The sequence below is a fragment of the Pelophylax lessonae genome, assembly GCF_965119305.1.
Source record: "Pelophylax lessonae genome assembly, chromosome: 6".
Lineage (NCBI taxonomy): Eukaryota > Metazoa > Chordata > Amphibia > Anura > Ranidae > Pelophylax > Pelophylax lessonae.
The window spans coordinates 202,289,925-202,308,798 of NC_138773.1; the positions used below are offsets into that span (position 1 = coordinate 202,289,925).

Below are 18,874 nucleotides of genomic sequence, written 5' to 3' on the forward strand. Positions count from 1 at the left end.
AGAGCTTTGGTAATTTGTGGGTTGTCCAAATTACACATTCCTCTTTAGAAATGTAGGTATGCAATTGTTGCAAATGAATACAATGAATGAGGAGTGCTTCAAAGTCTTCCTCTTTAGACCCTTCAGTCCTTTAGAACATGTCATTTGTACCTCAGTGTGCTTAGAAAGGACATCCCTTTCAAGGTTTGTTGAATTTCTGAGCGCATGTACTAACTTGAAATTGACCGTTGAGTGGCAGCTGGCTCGGCATGATAGTCCAATAAAAAAAAAAAAAAAAATAGTGAATGAAATCCCCCTAAGAAATCTGTCTGCACCAAAGGACAACAAATGGTTTTGACACATGGGGTTCAGTTGCTTTTCAATTCCCATTTTTCACATCATCCAAACTTTCTACTCTTGGGACAACAATAATGCAGCTTCTGTTATAAGCCCCAAAAGTACAGTATAGAGTTGTACTAATAGCAACTTCTTTGACAGGAGCTCAAATGCGTCATATATACAAGCTCTCCCTGCACGAACAGTGCTTAGCAAATATAAGAGGGATAAAGCAGAAAAGCAAATAAAAAGTATGATAAAAAAAAAATAATATTCATAAGTTGTTCTTGATCTTGGAGACTGAAACGTGGCGTTAACTCACTTGGGTTCAGAGGCAGGAGCTAGATGCATTCACAGTTTTAACGCAAAAGCACAGATGAATGAAATCCTTTAGTTGCTGTCAGGCAGTTTTGCGGAAAAGGAGAAATATAGAAAATAAAAAAAAGTTTATCTGGTTACAGGAAAACCAGTTCTCCTCATTGGGGACACATAATCCTAAATACAACTGCCCCAATTAGTCAGATTTATGGCAGTAAAGGTCTTTAAGTGCTTTCAGTTCTTCAATCAGTGTCTTGTTTTGGTTTTCGAGGACAGCTACTCTGTTCTCCAGGCATTTTACATATTCTTTCTTTTTCCGACGACACTCTCTTGCTGCTTCCCTGTAAGAACAAATATATATTAGGTGGCAAAAAAAGAATTTTGAGTAAAATAGTCACCTTGTACCTTACGAAACAAACTTCTCTCCTCAAATATTTGAATTCATTCAAATTCCAGAATCACCACATGAAGGCAAATTACAATGCCCTCACAGGTTAAGGAAAACAACTGAAAGACTATAACCCAACTACTGTACAACAAATCTTGCCCCCCCCCCCCCCCACAAAAAAATAAAATGAGTAATCTAAATTCTATGAATCTAATCAACTAAAAAAAAAAAAAAAAAAAAAAGCAATTTGGACAGGTACACTTTACAGACTATCCCTTAATTGTGTTTTTTTTTTTTTTTTTTTTAAACAGTAACTTTAATTGAGGCAAGTACAACTGTAGGATCACAATAGGCGAACAATATAAAAAGGTTACAAATATGTACACAGAATGAAAAATGAAATAGGGGATTATCTTGTCCTCTATAAAACATAAGGCAAATTAAGGTACAAAGTAACAATGGGAGTAGCGATCTCATATTACAGAAGATTCTCAGAGTCTAACTACAGAGCCTAAATAAACATTGCATTTGTGTGTATGGCATTAGGAGGCAACAGAAGAATCTGTCTCACAGTGCGGTGCGTCTAACTGCACGTTTTGGATGACTGTAACCAATTGCTCAGTTTTTAAAAACAATATTCTGCATGCGGTTAAGGCCTCATGCACACTGGACGTTTTTACAGCTGCTGTTAGCAGCGTCAGACGTTTTTTTTTTGCAGCTGCAGAACGCCCATCCATGTTATTCTATGGCCTCATGCACACATAGAGCTTTTAGGAGCTCCAAGTGGCATAGGCGTTTTACAGCTCCAAAAAAAACCCAGGAACTGTGGGTTCAGGAGCTCCAGCGTCAAGCTGCAAAAAACGTCTGACGCTGCTAAAGGCTCCATAACGTTGCTTAACGTGCGTTAAGCCACGTTATACGTTTTTTTTCTTCCATTCAAAATCAATGGTTCCCTATAGGAGCCTATTAATTTGAATGGAAGTCACACCGCAGGTCGGATCAGGGTGATCCGACTTGCGGTGCAACCTGCACTGTGAGAATCTTGAGGGGGAACTCCACGCCAAAATGGGGAAAAAAACGGCGTGGGGTTCCCCCCCCCAGGTTCCAAACCAGGCCCTTCGGATCTGGTATGGAATTTGAGGGTAGCCCCGCGCCGAAAAAACGGCGTGGGGTCCCCCCCAAAATCCATACCAGACCCTTATCCGAGCATGCAATCTGGCATGCCAGGAAAGGGGAGGGGACGAGCGAGCGGCCCCACCCCCCCTGGATCATACCAGGCCACACGCCCTCAACATGGGGGGGTGTGGGTGCTTTGGGGCAGGGGGGGCTCTGCACCCCGCACCTCAAAGCACCTTGCCCCCATGTTGATGAGGACAAGGGCCTCATCCCCACAACCCTGGCCGGTGGTTGTGGGGGTCTGCGGGCAGGGGGCTCATCGGAATCTGGAAGCCCCCTTTAACAAGGGGGCCCCGATCCCGGACCCCCTCCCTATGTGAATGGATATGGGGTACACTGTACCCCTACTCATTCACCCCATAAAATGCAGTGTATGGAAATAACGACAGGAGACGTTTTGGAAAATTTATTAAAAATCTTCATCCGGCTCTTGTCCTCTCAGGGGGTCTTCTCCTCTCCGTGGTTCTTCTGCTCTTTTGCTGTCCGCCCTTCTTGTCTTCTCCTCTCCGGGGTCTTCTGCTGTCTTCTCCTCTCCGGGGGTCTTCTGCTGTCTTCTCCTCTCCGGGGGTCTTCTGCTCTTTTGCTGTCCGCCCTTCTTGTCTTCTCCTCTCCGGGGGTCTTCTGCTGTCTTCTCCTCTCCGAGGGTCTTCTGCTGTCCAATCTTCTTGTCTTCTCCTCTCCGGTCTTCTGCTCTTTTGCTGTCGGCTGTCGGCTGTCCTTCTTCCTCCGGTCCTCCTCCGACGACGTCTTCAGCGATTATGCCGGCCTCTGGTCTCTGCAGCTTATTATATAGCCATTAGGGGCATGGCCATCAGATGACGTCATCGGGAGACCACGCCCCCTTGTGTCACAGATGACGTCATCTGTGACACAAGGGGGCGTGGTCTCCCGATGACGTCATCTGACGGCCACGCCCCTAATGGCTATATAATAAGCTGCAGAGACCAGAGGCCGGCATAATCGCTGAAGACGTCGTCGGAGGAGGACCGGAGGAAGAAGGACAGCCGACAGCAAAAGAGCAGAAGACCGGAGAGGAGAAGACAAGAAGATTGGACAGCAGAAGGGCGGACAGCAGAAGACCCTCGGAGAGGAGAAGACAGCAGAAGACCCCCGGAGAGGAGAAGACAAGAAGGGCGGACAGCAAAAGAGCAGAAGACCCCCGGAGAGGAGAAGACAGCAGAAGACCCCCGGAGAGGAGAAGACAGCAGAAGACCCCGGAGAGGAGAAGACAAGAAGGGCGGACAGCAAAAGAGCAGAAGAACCACGGAGAGGAGAAGACCCCCGGAGAGGACAAGAGCCGGATGAAGATTTTTAATAAATTTTCCAAAACGTCTCCTGTCGTTATTTCCATACACTGCATTTTATGGGGTGAATGAGTAGGGGTACAGTGTACCCCATACCCATTCACATAGGGAGGGGGTCCGGGATCGGGTCCCCCTTGTTAAAGGGGGCTTCCAGATTCCGATGAGCCCCCTGCCCGCAGACCCCCACAACCACCGGCCAGGGTTGTGGGGATGAGGCCCTTGTCCTCATCAACATGGGGCAAGGTGCTTTGAGGTGCGGGGTGCAGAGCCCCCCCTGCCCCAAAGCACCCACACCCCCCCCATGTTGAGGGCGTGTGGCCTGGTATGATCCAGGGGGGGTGGGGCCGCTCGCTCGTCCCCTCCCCTTTCCTGGCATGCCGGACTGCATGCTCGGATAAGGGTCTGGTATGGATTTTGGGGGGGACCCCACGCCGTTTTTTCGGCGCGGGGCTACCCTCAAATTCCATACCAGATCCGAAGGGCCTAGTTTGGAACCTGGGGGGGGAACCCCACGCCGTTTTTTTCCCCATTTTGGCGTGGAGTTCCCCCTCAAGATTATCACAGTGCAGGTCGCACCGCAAGTCGGATCACCCTGATCCGACCTGCGGTGTGACTTCCATTCAAATCAATAGGCTCCCATAGGGAACCATTGATTTTGAATGGAGGCAGAAAAAAACGCTGCTAACAGCTACTGTGGCCAAACGTGCAATAACGCTAGTAGAAAAAGCTACTGAAAGCACGTTTTTACAGCTGCTGTTTCCCGGCGTTATGTAAACAGCTTTGGAGCACGTTTTTGTGACGCCCTGTGTGCATGGAGCCTAAAGCTGACATTTAGCCAAAATAAATCAAGCTCATAAAGCTGCAAAAAGTGTTGAGCTTACCTTTGCTGTTGACACTTCAGCTCTAGCATCCCTTAGTGGTCATATGACCAAATGCCTATTATTTTTTGTTTGTGCAGTCTCTGATTAGAAGGTGACAGGGAGGATCAGCTAAAACTAAACTGTGAACTTCTACAGCAGCAGAAAAAATGTGACTTAAGTATTTGCTCATATGACCAGCTGTTAAGGGATCTCAGAGCAAGTTTCTGAATTGTGTTAAAGTGTAACTAAATGCATTTTCCCCATGTTTCAAAGTAAGGCCCCTTTCACACTTTCCATTCGTTCCATCAATTCAGTGAGGTTCAGATGAGGTTTACATCGATTTTTTAACCACTTTCGTCGCTACTTTGACGTTAAATACCATTTTCTTACACGGAGAGTGGTCAGCTTTGTCAAAAAGTAGTCCCAGCGGCAGATTTGCCACGGGATCACTTTTATGGGCAGCGGCAGAGGTGTTCAGCTGTTCTATGTCTTTCCTGACATTTTCTTAGTCGCATCCTGCAGCAAAAATTGATGAAAAGATGTGAAGAAAACTGGTCAGGGAGGCTGCCAAGAGGCCTACAGGAATATTTGGCAAGAACTGGCTGTGTGATACATGTGACAACAATCCCCCGTCCTCTTCATGTCTGGGCTATGAGGTAGAGTGGCAAGACAAAATCCTTTTTTTTTTTTTTACGAAGAAAAATTCTAAGCCTGGCTAAGGTTTGCAAAAACACATCTGAAGTTTCCCAAAAGCATGTGGAAAAATGTGTTATGGTCTGATGAAACCAAGGTTGAACTTTTTGGCCATAATTCCAAAAGATAGGTTTGGTGCAAAAACAATCCTGCACATCACCAAAAGAACACTATAGCCACAAGGAAGCATGGTGGTGGCAGCATCATGCTTTGGGGCTGTTTTTCTTAAGCTAGAGAGAATTATGAACAGTACCAAACACCAGTCAATATTGGCACAAAACCTTCAGGCTTCTGCTAGAAAAGGTGAACATGAAGAAGAGGAACTTTATCTTTCAGCATGACATCGACCCAAAACATACATCCAAATCAAGGAATGGCTTCACCAGAAGATTAAAGTTTTGGAACGGCCCAGCCAGAGCTCAGAATCCGATTGTAAATCTGTGGGGTGATCAGAAGAGGGCTGTGCATAGGAGAAGGCCTCACAGTCTGACAGATTTGGAGTGTTTTTGCAAAGAAGTGTGGGCAAATATTGTCAAGCGGAGATGTGCCATGCTGACAGACTCATACCCAAAAATACTGAGTACTGTAATAAAATCAAAAGCGCTTTAACAAAGTATACGTTTTTAAGGGTGTGTACACTTATGCAACCATATTATTTTATTTTTTTTATTTTTACTTCCCTTCACCTAAAAGAGTTCAGTTTGTTGTTCAACTGAGTTGTACGGTTTATAGGTCACATTAAAGGTTGAAAAAGTTCTGAAATTATTTATCTTCGTCTCATTTTTTACATCACAGAAGCCTGACATTTTAACAGGGGTGTGTAGACTTTTTATATTTACTGTACATCTTTCTTTCCATTGAGATGCATTGACGTCCGTTTTTCATACGTCAATGGATGGATGAAAAATGGACAAACGGTCTTCACGTGTGAAAGGGGCCTAAGGCTCGGTTCACACTAGCCGAAAGTGTGATTTTCAGTGCAACTTTGGAGTCCGACTTTGAAGAGACTTTTACACTCCCTGACACTGAAGTTGTGTCAAAGTTGGATCAAAGTAGTGCAGGAACCTTTTCTAAAATTGCAGCAACTTCAGTAATGTCAATTGGAACGGCTCTCTAAGAGATACATGGCATTTCACATTTCCTGTGACTTAGGGTCTTACAAGTTGGATCCCAAGTCGCACAAGTGTAAAAAGGAGCCTAAGAGTTTTTTTTTTTTTTTTTTTGCCATTTGTGTCCCATTAAGGAGATTTCACTTCCTGCCCCATAACCAGAACAGAAAATGAGTGGAAATCCCTCCAAAGGTGATAAACCGTTTACTTTTAATATGAGAAATTTACTTATTCTTTATCGTTTTCACTAAAACACTGCGATTGCAGTGTATTTGTGAAGTGGTAAGCTGAAACAAAAAAAAAAAAAAAAAAAAAAAAAAAGAGTAAAAACATGGAAAATGTTAATAAAAAGAAAATGTTTGTTTTAAAAATCAAAATAAAAAAAAAAATGCAATTATTTTACAAGCCATCTAGAGTTTAAGACCCCGTTCACACTGGGGCGACGCTACTTCCCGGGGCGACCTGTGAAGTCGCGGTGCGCAGCTCGCCCCGCAACCTCAGAGTGGCCGGCACGGACTTCACATAATTGAAGTCAATGCAGGTTGCTCCGGGTCGCCCCAAAGAAGCTCCGGACCCTTTTTCTAAGTCTATTAGAACGGGTCCACAGCTTCACTATGGAAGGCGACCTACGGCGACCTGTCAGACGACCAGGTCGCCCCAGTGTGAACGGGCTCTTAATGTTCTAACAAAGGAAAGATATATATACCTGTTCTTCATGAGCCTCACTTCTCTTTTACGTGCTGCCTCCTCAGCTGGTTGGGCAGGGAGTGCTGGCGAGGATGCCATGACGACTCCTGGTGCAATTGTGCTGGTTGGTGCTGTGCGAATCTGGTAAGTTTGTACATCTCCCGAGGCAGCTAAGAGCAAGAAATTTTAAATTCTGTAAGTGTGCATACCACTTTTTATTTTATATATATATATAGGGTGAATATATGTATAAGATATGAGATAAAGGGGGGGGGGGGGGGCAAGTATCGCGCTTCAAAGGTTATGTGTAGTATAAGGTGACTCGGTGATAAATATAGTATAAGGTGACTCGGTGATAAATAAAATTAATAGATCAATTGATAAATAATTCCACTGATTTCTAATATGTTGATTAAATATACTAAAATAATTCATATAATCAAACAATTAAGTGCTAATATTGGTGGATGTGTAAAAATCATATAAAATCCTAGATCATGAAATTCATATACATTAAAATAATAGGAAAACACATATCTAAAACGACAAAGGTGCTTATGGTGATTCAATATATAAATAAATAATAATGGTGATAATCAAGTGCCAATAAAGTGCTCTGTGCGTAATTGGTGACCTCTTTTAAACTAGATTTGTCACTATGTGGCAATTGTAATTTAGATGCCTGAATGCATCTCAATATACAACGATTGTGGTTAGATGCCTGCATGCATCATAAAGTGCTCAAGAGTCCCAAATAACAATAGCGTGAGTCTTCCTCTTCTGTGTATTAAAGAAATTTCTTCCACCTATACACTTTGTGCATACGGGTGCTCTTCGGTGCTCGTCACCTCGTGTGCTAAATACTCACCTTTAAAATCTATCAGGGGGTTCACTCCTTTTCATACAATTAATTTTTAAAAAATAGATACAGTGCAAATTATGTAAAAACAATGGGATTCAATGAAAAGTTTGGTAGGCGTCCCATTAGTGATAGGAAGTGAAGTCCTTTCTGGGATAATTCAATCAAAATGGTGCTCAAATATTAATAATTCTAAAATGTTTTAAAAAAAAAAAAAAAAACAGTTCATGGGTGACTTGTGGTGCAAATATGCAAAATATCCTTGAGTGCAGAGTGAATATTTATTTATATTTGAGCACCATTTTGATTGAATTATCACAGAAAGGACTGCACTTCCTATCACTAATGTACTCCTGCCAAACTTTTAATTGAATCCCATTGTTTGTACATAATTTGCACTATCTATTTTAAAAAAAATAATTGTATAGGAATTTATTATTATTTTTTATTATTTACAGTACACCAACACCTCAAATAGTATTTTAGGGGTAACAGTACATATCATCTTTGTGCTGTAATTCTGGTTACAGATAACACAATCTTTTTTATAATTTTATCACTATTAGCACATTAAGCATTTTTAGAGATTTTGTGCATTATTAGCATTCTCCTGGTAACACTTTCTAAGACCTACCTCAACATCATATTGTAATTATCTGCACTTCCCAGTACATGACCCACTCTCAGCAAGCGCTATATTTCTTGTGGCTATATTCTTTCATTCCTTACCCTACCTATAGCAGCTGCAATTGTAATTTAACTATCACATTTGAATAACACCTCTGACCCCACCCTTTGGCGCGAGGGATATACTTTTTAAGTATACAAACTCTCATCTACAAACAATGCAATATTTTAAAGAATTTTTATTTTATTTTTTTACTAGTAATAGCAGTGATCAGCGATTTTCAGCAGGACTGTTAAAAATCAGGGACAAATTGGACACCTAACTGACACTTTCTGGAGACCAGTGACATTATTACAATGCTATGCAAGACTTGTAACTTGAACTAAATGGCTGCTTCACACACAGCTATTCGTGTGCCTAGTACGCACAAAAAAACGGAATGGTTTAGAAAGAAAAATACCTCTCCAGAGAACAGATACAATATCTAAGGACACTAGGGGAAAAAAAAAAAAAAAGAAATCTTGCAGAGTGGATGGGGTTCTGGTTTGTATGCTCTAGGGGCGACCTGAGCAAGGTTTTTTTGCCAGTGAACAATCATCCCAAGGTACCTTGCATATAACCTATGGTCTATGAAAACATGTTCTGTGTCCTCTACTGTACGATTAAGATATAAAAAAAAAACCCACTAAGGAAGTTTAAATTAGCAGCAGTTTGGTAGGCAACACACTTTAAAGGTGTGCTGGACACCTTCCCCTTTTACTGTGTGCGGAGATTCAACTTCAAGTCACTATAGTTCACAGTAGTAGTGTATTGGTCTGTGTGTTGAATCACAGCGCACAGTGGGGGATCAAGCACCTGAAATATCCAAGTGTGTCAGATACTGAAGATTCTACAGCCACTATAGCTCTGTATGAGCGAAGACAGGAGTCAACACCCACTGAACTGGTAAATGTTAAACTTGGTTTGCAGGGTACATTTTTTTTTACCTGCTGAGACATCCATGTGTTAGACATACAGTCACTTTAAAGTATACTTCAACTTTTGCAGTCAGGCCTTGTGAAGACCGCAAGCTACTCTGAACAATTTAAAATGGGAAGAAACTTAACCTACCCTCACTAACAAAGGGGGGCACATAGTTTTCCCTCATTATTATACATTGTCAAGGTCCAGGTTCTAGATTTTTAAGGCTTTGTAGGAACAGACAGTGTTTAAATCTTGCAAATAATAATATCTGCCAGCACAATACAGACAGGATTTTTTTTAAAGCAGGTGAAATGTAACTAGGCATTTTTAATTTATATCACATGCATGAAAACATGTAACAAGTATACAGTAGGTGTTATCCCAATTTGACTGCAAATTGGAAATACAATTTAAATGACCAATAGGGGAAACTCAATGTGCAGGCAAAGTTTGCATATAAATTATATTGCCTATATTTTTGTATCTAATGAGTGATCAGACATTCTGTTTTTACTGAAGGTAACTTCTGTTTAGCCACTTAATCATGCACCCAGCGTTACAAGATTTATGTTTGTGATAATAGACTGATATGCAAATAAGTCAATTAAGCTCACCTTGAACAACAACTTGGTTGCTGGGAACAAGTATCTGCTGTCCATCTGTTGTCTGTGCATACTGTAATATTGTAGTTCCAGGCTGAGTTGCTGCTGTGTTTGCCATTGTTAACGTCTGAAGACCCTGGACTCCATCTGTACCATTGTTCGCTAGCTGTATTGCTCCTCCCTGAGTAATTGCAACTGGGAGACCAAAAGAAATCCAAAGTTAACGGTATAGAAACTAGACATTGTATAGTAAAAAGGAGACCGTCATTGATGGCCTATATTTTTCATCTCTCCCTACAATATCCATTTTCTGCTTTCAGCCTATTGCCTCCATCTATATGCAAACACATGAATGTTCATGCACTCATTTTCGCACTAAATTTTCTGTGGTATCCATTAAATTAGGATTTAAATGATCTTATATTGTATCAAAGGCTTTGAAAACTAAAAGATTCAATCTTGCATATCAAAAATAAACAAAAAGGAGACTGACTCTCTGGACTATCAAAGTACTTACAGTGCCTTACAAAAGCATTCACCCCCTTGACTTTTTACCCATTTTGTTACAGTGCAGCCTTAAGTTCAAGGTTTTGTTAATCTGAATTTTATGTGATGGATTAGAACACAGTCGAAGTTGGTGAAGTGAAATGAGAAAAATATATATATAAAACTATTTTTTAGAAATAGAAAACACAAAATTGGCATGTGCATATGTATTCACCCCTTTGTTATGAAGCCCATAAAAAGCTCTCTTGCAAACAATTATCTTCAGAAGTCGCATAATTAGTGAAATGATATCCACCTGTGTGCAATCTAAGTGTCACATGATGTCATTACATATACACACCTTTTTTTGAATGGCCCCAGAGGCTGCAACACCTAAGCAAGAGGCACCACTAACCAAACACTGCCATGAAGACCAAGGAACTCTCCAAACAAGTAAGGGACAATGTTGTTTAGAAGTACAAGTCAGTGTTAGGTTATAAAAAAATATCTAAATCTTGATGATCCCCAGGAGCACCATCAAATCTATCATAACCAAATGGAAAGAACATGGCACAACAGCAAACCTGCTAAGAGACGGCCGTCCAACGCCTTCCCTTGTTTGGATTTGTAGGCCGGGGTTTCCCTTTCCTCCGTCCCCTTTATACAATCCCTTTTTGGGATCGGATTTCCATGACAGTGAGTCCTCGATTTGATCTATATCTATGTCATATGAAGTACTTTGCCTTATGTTATTTCCGGCAATTGTATTAGGCAGTCTGCTCCAACCACAGCGTACCGACCCCCCTCGTTATTCTTTCTAGCCCACCAGGCTTGGTCTATTACAAGGTCTTAACACCTGAAGTTTTTCTCAGATGTTTGTTTTCACCACATGCTCCAGAAGAAGCTTACTAGGTTAAGCGAAACATGTAGGGCAGCTGGGATTCAACTTAACATCTGTGTATCCACTCTGTACAGACGACCTTTAGAGACGGTCATCATCCTTCTCTATGGCCGCCTCATGAACACAGGTTACTCTGTAATATATGCGATTGTTGTTACAATTATTAGTACCTGACAGGCTATGCGATTTGCACACTGTTTTGAGGCTTTGCTGCCTTATTGCATTATATGTATATTGTATGTTGGTCTTTTTATATCCCCCTTTTTTGTGTTTTTGTCATAAATGTGTTTTTGTGAATTTTTCAATAAAAAATATACAATTTTAATACCGGTGCCAATAAAGTCCAATTCCTTCCCTTCCATTGTTTTTCAAATAGGTCTTTTCTGCAATAAAGGCTTCTTAGGCCTTGTTCACATAGGGCGTATGCATCTGTAGCCAGTGCAAAGGGCGCGTGTACCAACATGGAACACCGGTGCATTCGAAACACCCATGTGGGTATACATGGCCCTCACTCGATAACTTATTCTCTTTGTAAATTCTTTATAGTGTACACTGAGCTGTGTGTGTATAAAATCCGATCACTGACTGGGTGCCATGATCACTTAACTCTCGTGTATGAATTCCAGCCACTCAAGATGGTAGAAAATCCCAAACCAAGAAGCAAAATGGGTATGGATGTCAACATCAGCAAAGGAGCCCAAAATGTTGCTTTGCTGGAGTGGAGGCATTTACACACTTTAGTAAACTAACACACATGTAAAGGAAAACTTCTATTAAAAATAAAAGCATTGGAAATCCTGCTTCTATGAAATTCACCATTTGAGGTGTGCTTATGCGTAAAATGTTTGGATAGTTACACTGCATGCTTTAAAACAAAAAAATCAAGATATGTAAGAAATGTGTACACTACATACTGTACTGGCCACTGCTGGTTTGGTAGATGGGTGTTGGTACTGTTACTGTTGTGATAGCAGGAGCAGAATTCTCCTCTTCTGATTTTTCTTCTTCAATTCTTGGTACCCCAGGTGCATCTGAAGAAAGGTCATTTAAAATTTTCCTGTGAAGAGAAATTTAAATATCTTACAAGCTTGGATTTTGCAAAAGCGTTTGACACAGTTCCCCACACATGGCTAATGTGTAAGGTAAAGTCTACTGGCTTGGAAAGACCGGTTTGTAAATGGATAGAAAATTGGCTAAAAGATAGAATTCAGAGAGTAGTGGTAATCATTCTTACTCTGAATGGTCTAAAGTTATCAGTGGTGTACCCCAATGTTCAGTGTTGGGACCCTTACCTTTTAATATCTCAATAAATGATATGGGGTCTGGGATTAAAAGTAGCATTTCAGTCTTTGCAGATGACACCAAGCTATGCAGTGGAATAGTTTCCTTACCGGATGTCTCCAACTTACAAGCTGACCTCAATGCACTGTTTAATTGGGCAACTATGTGGCAAATGAGATTTAATGTTGATAAATGTACAGTTATGCACTTGGGGGCTAATAATATGCATGCATAATACATACTAGGGGGAGTAGAACTGGAGGAATCGATAGCGGAGAAGGGTGTTCTGGTAGATCATAAGCTTATAGCATGCAATGCCAAGCTGCTGTTTCCAAAGCAAGCAAAGTCCTTTCTTGCATTAACAGAGGCATGGACTCCAGAGAGAGAGACATCATTTTGCCCCTGTACAAATCATTAGTAAGACCTCATTTGGAATATGCAGTTCAGTTTTGGGCACCAGTTCTTAAAAAGGATATCGGGGAACTAGAGAAAGTGCAGAGAAGGGCAACCAAACTGATAAGAGGCATGGGGAGCTCAGCTATGAGAAAAGATTAGAGGAACTGAATTTATTCTCTCTTGAGAAGAGGAGATTAAGTGGGGATATGATCAACATGTATAAATACATAAGGGGTCCATATAGTGAACTTGGTGTTGAGTTGTTCACTTTAACCACTTAAGCCCCGGAAGATTTTACCCCCTTCCTGACCAGGGGGTTTTTTTCGATTTTTTTACTGCGTGACTTTAACGGACAATTGCGCGGTCGTGCGACGCTGTACCTAAACAAATTTCACGTCCTTTTTTTCCCACAAACAGAGCTTTCTTTTGGTGGTATTTGATCACCTGTGCGATTTTTTGATCATGCGCTATAAACAAAAAAAGAGCGTCAATTTTGCAAAAAATAACAATATTTTTCACTTTTTTTTTATATGAAATTCACCCCAAAAAATTTTCGGCCAATTTGTTTTATGCTACATATGTTTGGTAAAAAAAAAAAAAAAAAAAAAAAAATATATCGCAAAAAGCGTATTTTGATAGGTTTGCGCAAAAATTATCGCATTTACTAACAAAAGGAAAAGATTTTTGTCATTTTTGGTGTTTTTTTTTTAACGAGTAATGGCGGCGATCTGCGATTTTATTTGCGGTACTGCGACATTGCGGCAGGCAGATCGGACCCTTGACTGACATTTTTGACACTTTTGGGGGTACCAGTGACTTTACTGCAGCAATCAGTGCTATACATATGCACTGTTACTGTAAAAATGACACTGGCAGGGAAGGGGTTAACTGTATTGGAGAGGGAGGGGTTAAGTGTGTCCTAGGGGCGTGTTTCTAACTGTGATGGGACATGTCTCCTATTGTAAAAACAGAGATCAACGGTTCTACATAGTAGAACCGTCTGATCTCCATTTTTACACAGGGGAGAATGACAGGCGGCTTGTTTACATAAGCCGCCCGCCTTTCTCCCGCTCTACCGACGATCGTAGTGTGACCGGCGGACATCGGGTCCGCCGGTCACACGCGTGGACTCCTCTGTGAAGGAGCCGGGGCGGGCGCGCGCTCGCTATTGGCTCAAAAGCCGGTCCCAGGCTAGCGACGTAGACCTACGTCACTCTGCCTGGCCGGGACGGACTGCCGCAGTAAATATACTGTGCGCAGTCGGCAAGCGGTTAAGGTCAACACAGAGGACAAGGGGGCACTCTTTACGTCTAGAGGAAAACAGATTTAGTCTCCAAATACGGAAAGGTTTCTTCACTGTAAGAGCTGTGAAAATGTGGACTAGACTCCCTCCAGAGGTGGTTCTGGTTAGCTCACTAGATTGCTTTAAAAAAGGCCTGGATTCTTTCCTGGGTGTACATAATATAAATGGGTACTAAATTTTTTTTTAGGTAAAGTTGATCCAGGGAATATCCGATTGCCTCTCGGGGAATCAGGAAGGAATTTTTTTCCCCTGCTGTAGCAAATTGGATCATGCTTTGCTGGGGTTTTTTTCCGCCTTCCTCTGGCTCAACTGCGGATTGTGTATAAGGGATTGTATGGTTGGGTTTTCAATACTGTTTTTTTTTTTTTTTGGTTGAACCAGATGGACTTGTGTCTTTTTTCAACCTGACTAACTATGTAACAAGCTGTATTCTGTTGTGAAAACAAAGGACTGCTTCAAAGAAACAGTCATTTTTCCATGCAGGGGAAGGTGATATATCTAGAAAAAGCACACCCAGACTGTCATATAAGCAGTTTGCTGGCGCTTATAGCTCCTCTGCAGCCAGTGCTAAAATCAGCTGTGTTGGTAACCCAGGATTGACATAACTGTCTAGGTCATCTGTCAGTGCCTGGGTCCCCTAAGGGAGCGTGAGACCGTAGACTTCCGGGTTGGTGGAACGCAGGCGTGGAGCGGCGTTCATTCATCCAGCTACCGTGATTTATCCATGACTGTACAAAGCGATTTTACATTTGGATTGTAGTAAGTGCATTACTTTCAATAAATGCTCGATTGTATCGATTTACCGCACCATGAGAGCTTTCTTGTTGCTTTCCTACATGTCCTGTATTGGGATCTTATATATGTTCTGAATGCATATCCCTGCTGGTGAGGGAATTTGAAGTGGAGGATCGGTTTAATAAGTGGATCATTGTGTCTGTGTGACCCCCTATAATCAAGGGGTCATATATTTCTGGTAAGAAGTACCTTGTAAGAGCACTGGGTGAAAGTGTGGAGGTGGAGGCTTTGTAAACACTCCTATCAAGTCTATGCTTCTATCAAAAAATGTTGCTGCTAACCACTGGACTTTTTTATTGATATTAGGGCTCTTTCACACGGTCCGCTCCGTAGGCGGATCCGTGTTGCTCAGCGGGGATCGATCCGCGATCCCCACTGAGCCGGGCGGATGACAGCTCCTTCTCCGCGTGCAGAGCGGAGAGGGAGGTGTCTCAGCCCCCGCTGCCCTCTATGGGGGATCTGATGAGAGCGGACCGCTTGTTGTTCTCATCAGATCCGATCCGCTCCGATTACTGAACGGATGGAAAAATAGGGTTTCCATCCGTCCAGATTTCAAGCACAGGATCGGATGCAGATGGCAGCGGGTGTCAGCGGAGGTGTCTCCGCTGACACCCGCTGCCCCATAGAGCTGCATGGAGGATCCGATCAGATCCGCCTAAAAAACTGACAGGCGGATCTGATCGGATCGCCCGTGTGAAAGAGCCCTTAAGCACTTTTTAGACTTTTATATTTATTTATTTGCACAAGCACACTTTGAGACACCAATGTGTTGAACGCAATATATTCACTATTTTCTATTGTCACGGCATTCCATGCTTTTTGTTTGCAGCTCACAGTGTGGAAGCAATTCCAATTATTTAATCAATTATTCATTTTTAATGTTCACTAACACTTAAGTGGCTGCTATAGCCCTATTACATAGTTGGTTGGTTTATTCATGTGCGCAGTTCTTTTTGGTTTTTACCAATTTTTTCTTCCAACACTTTTGTGAAGACCCGAGGAGCAGAGGCGAGACCAAAGGGTAACGCCACAAACTGATAATGCTCCTATCCCATAGCAAAGCGGAGAAAACGCTGGTGACTGGCACATATTGGAATGAGAAAAATATGCATCCTTGATATCTATAGAGGCGAGGAAATCCCCCTGGCGCAGGGATGCCACTGCCGTTCGGACTTTATTCTGAACTTCTACACCCACACAAAGCAGTTTAGCGCCTTGAGGTTCAGCAGTGGACGTACTTTGCCTACCTTCCTGGGGACTGTGAACAGGTTTGAGTAAAAACCCTAAATCATTCCTTGAAATAACAGGTCTTGTACCGCCCCAAACAGACCCTGTAACCAAGTCTGGGGACAGGCACAGGATGAAAGGAAAAAAAACCTTGCTGGGGGACAAGAGCAAAACTTGATCTTGTAGTCAGACTGAATGGCTTTGTGAATCCACTTGCCTTGTACCAGGGAATCCACGGGTCCGGAAACGTGCGAAGACGTTTGCCGCTTTGGATGGCTTGTGAGTGCCAAAGGGCACCTGCGCTTCCGTTGCAGCTTCAGCTGCGTCCTCCATCTTCAGGGTCTCACGCACAGATACATTCAGTGTTTTTACCAACGCCTTTTCATGCACGGTTGCAGATGTGGAGGAATCATCCTCACTATCAAGAGGATTCCAGGAGTGTGGTTGCAGACCCAGCAGGGTGACCCACATCCACAGTGGCCGAATCAGATTCAGGATCTAAGGAGACAGATGAAGCCGGGGGAAGGGCCTGTTGCCCGCAAACCACCTCCACCCAGGACACAAAGGACCGCCGTTAGTGCATGGATGGATGATTGGGACCCAGAGGGTCCTGCAGCCTCAGAGAGGGGATCAGGTGGGGAAATGTGCTCCAAAGACTCCATGAGTCACCAGGGGGACTCCACAAAAAAGTGTAACACACTGCTAAGGGACAACCCCCACCGCGCTGGCATCGCCACCTGGTCACCAAGCACAAGGCATAGAGCGATCCCCAGATGACAGGGAGAGGACCCCACCAGACTCACCACCCTCCGGCACAGGCACCTGCAACCGCCAGGCAATTCTGCACTACACGTGCAGCGATTAGGAAGCTAAATGATCCAAGAGTCGGCACCAGGGGATAGGGAGGGGCTCCCACCGCTGAAATCACCACACATAGGGCTCAACTGTCATGTCCTGCTGCTATTTGCAATGGAAAAACACAAGAAAATGGCCACCGGACTACACAAATATGGCCGCTGTGTATAGGAATACACCAGCTACAACAAAATGGCGGCTCCACAAAGCTTATAGGGACCTATAATTGGGAGACCAGACCTCAGGACAGATCCAGGTATGAGGGACAGGACAGATCCAGGCCTTGAGGAAGCCAGCTTCTGGCTAAATACGAGAAGTGGTTTTATCATTGAAAATAAACATTTGTTAGATTAAAAAAAAATGGCTCCTAACTTTTTTAGCTGGCTCCTAGATTTAAAGCAAATTTGTCAAGCCCTGTTTCTAATGCACTGCCAAATTGTTTTACAAGGTCAGTTCATCCTTACCAAAAAACAAGCTATGCAGGTAAGGGGCCTAAAAAGATTGGAGCAGACAGTTTCAATAAATACTGTTTGCTGTAAAGCTTTTAAGTAGGGCTAAATTATGGGGAGCAATTCTGATGACATCAGTCTCCCAAGATGTATCTAGAATACAGTGGGATGGTTGAGCAAGCACCTAATTTTTTTTATATCTATCTTGCCAATGAAGAATTGTTGGGGAGCAGCTCATGCGGCAATTGTCAAGCAACTGGAACAGTCATTATGGGCGTGTTTTTTCATGCAGTTTGGCGATCAACATTTATCCTGATTGACGTAAGTTTTACATCAGGGGACAATTTGTTTTATTTTTTTAGGACTTGTATTGTAAAAAACTGGCTTGTTTTATTTACTTCTGACTTTTTTTTTGAATGAGTAGGAGTACTACGTACACCCCACATTCTCATTCACATAAGAGATGGCCAGAATCTGGGGGCCGCCTTCTTTAATGGGGCTTCCAGATTCTGATAAACTACCCACCGTACCCCTTCAACCACCAGGCCAGGGTTGTAGGGAAGAGGCCTTTGTCCCCCATTAACATGGGCACAAGATGCTTCAGGTTTTTGTGGGCATCGAGTTCCCCTTAAAATGCATAGCAGACCCAAAGTACTTGTTTTTTTTTCTTCCCCCAATCCCATCTCTTGTTTACATACTGAGCAGGAATGACTCGTCGTTAGGAAGATGGCGGGTTTCGGTTCCTTAACCAATGACTCATCCCTGCTACTGACAGCAGGCATCCCTGCTGCTGACAGCAAGGATAAGTCTCTGATTGTTAGGATGCCAGCTACTAACGACCAGCACAAATCGCATCGTAAAACAGTTCAAAAAAGCAAACAGATGTGATTTTGATGCATTTCCATTGAAGTCTATAGACCACAAAATCTCACTAAATCCCACCAAACCATTTTCAAAGTTGGATTGCAGTCACACTGGGTGTAAATGAACGGGCTCCATAGAAACTGATGTTATCATACTTGTCATGCGATTCGATGTGATCCAACTCGCATTAGAAATCGCATCATCATTAACCAGGGTTTAATTCGATTTTGAGCTACTAAAGTTTGCATCAGGTAGCAAAGAAATATGGACAGAGTGAACAAAAATTAGGTGCATGGCTACTGTTCACTGACGCTTTGAAGCCTACCTGTATGATGGCCGTCTTGACAAAATTTCTCTGCGTTTCTGTGAGTCTGTAACACTATCAACTGATTCCTGGGAGTCTTCACTCTCTGCA

The 18,874-nt window shown here is 42.7% G+C and overlaps 1 protein-coding gene across 2 annotated transcripts in view; it reads right to left on the minus strand.

Moving 5' to 3' along the window:
- Positions 1-418: 418 nt before the first annotated feature.
- Positions 419-18,874, minus strand: part of CREB1 (cAMP responsive element binding protein 1) — a 92,660-nt gene continuing 74,204 nt past the window's right edge. For both annotated transcript variants that reach the window (XM_082260866.1, XM_082260865.1), the window contains 5 exons: positions 18,785-18,874; positions 12,204-12,346; positions 9,915-10,097; positions 6,870-7,020; positions 419-974 (listed from right to left, as the gene is read on the minus strand). The exon at positions 18,785-18,874 is cut by the window's right edge and continues 11 nt beyond it. In XM_082260866.1, coding sequence (XP_082116992.1) covers positions 830-974; positions 6,870-7,020; positions 9,915-10,097; positions 12,204-12,346; positions 18,785-18,874 — 712 coding nt within the window. In that variant the 3' untranslated portion in view covers positions 419-829. The remainder of the gene's footprint in view (positions 975-6,869; positions 7,021-9,914; positions 10,098-12,203; positions 12,347-18,784) is intronic.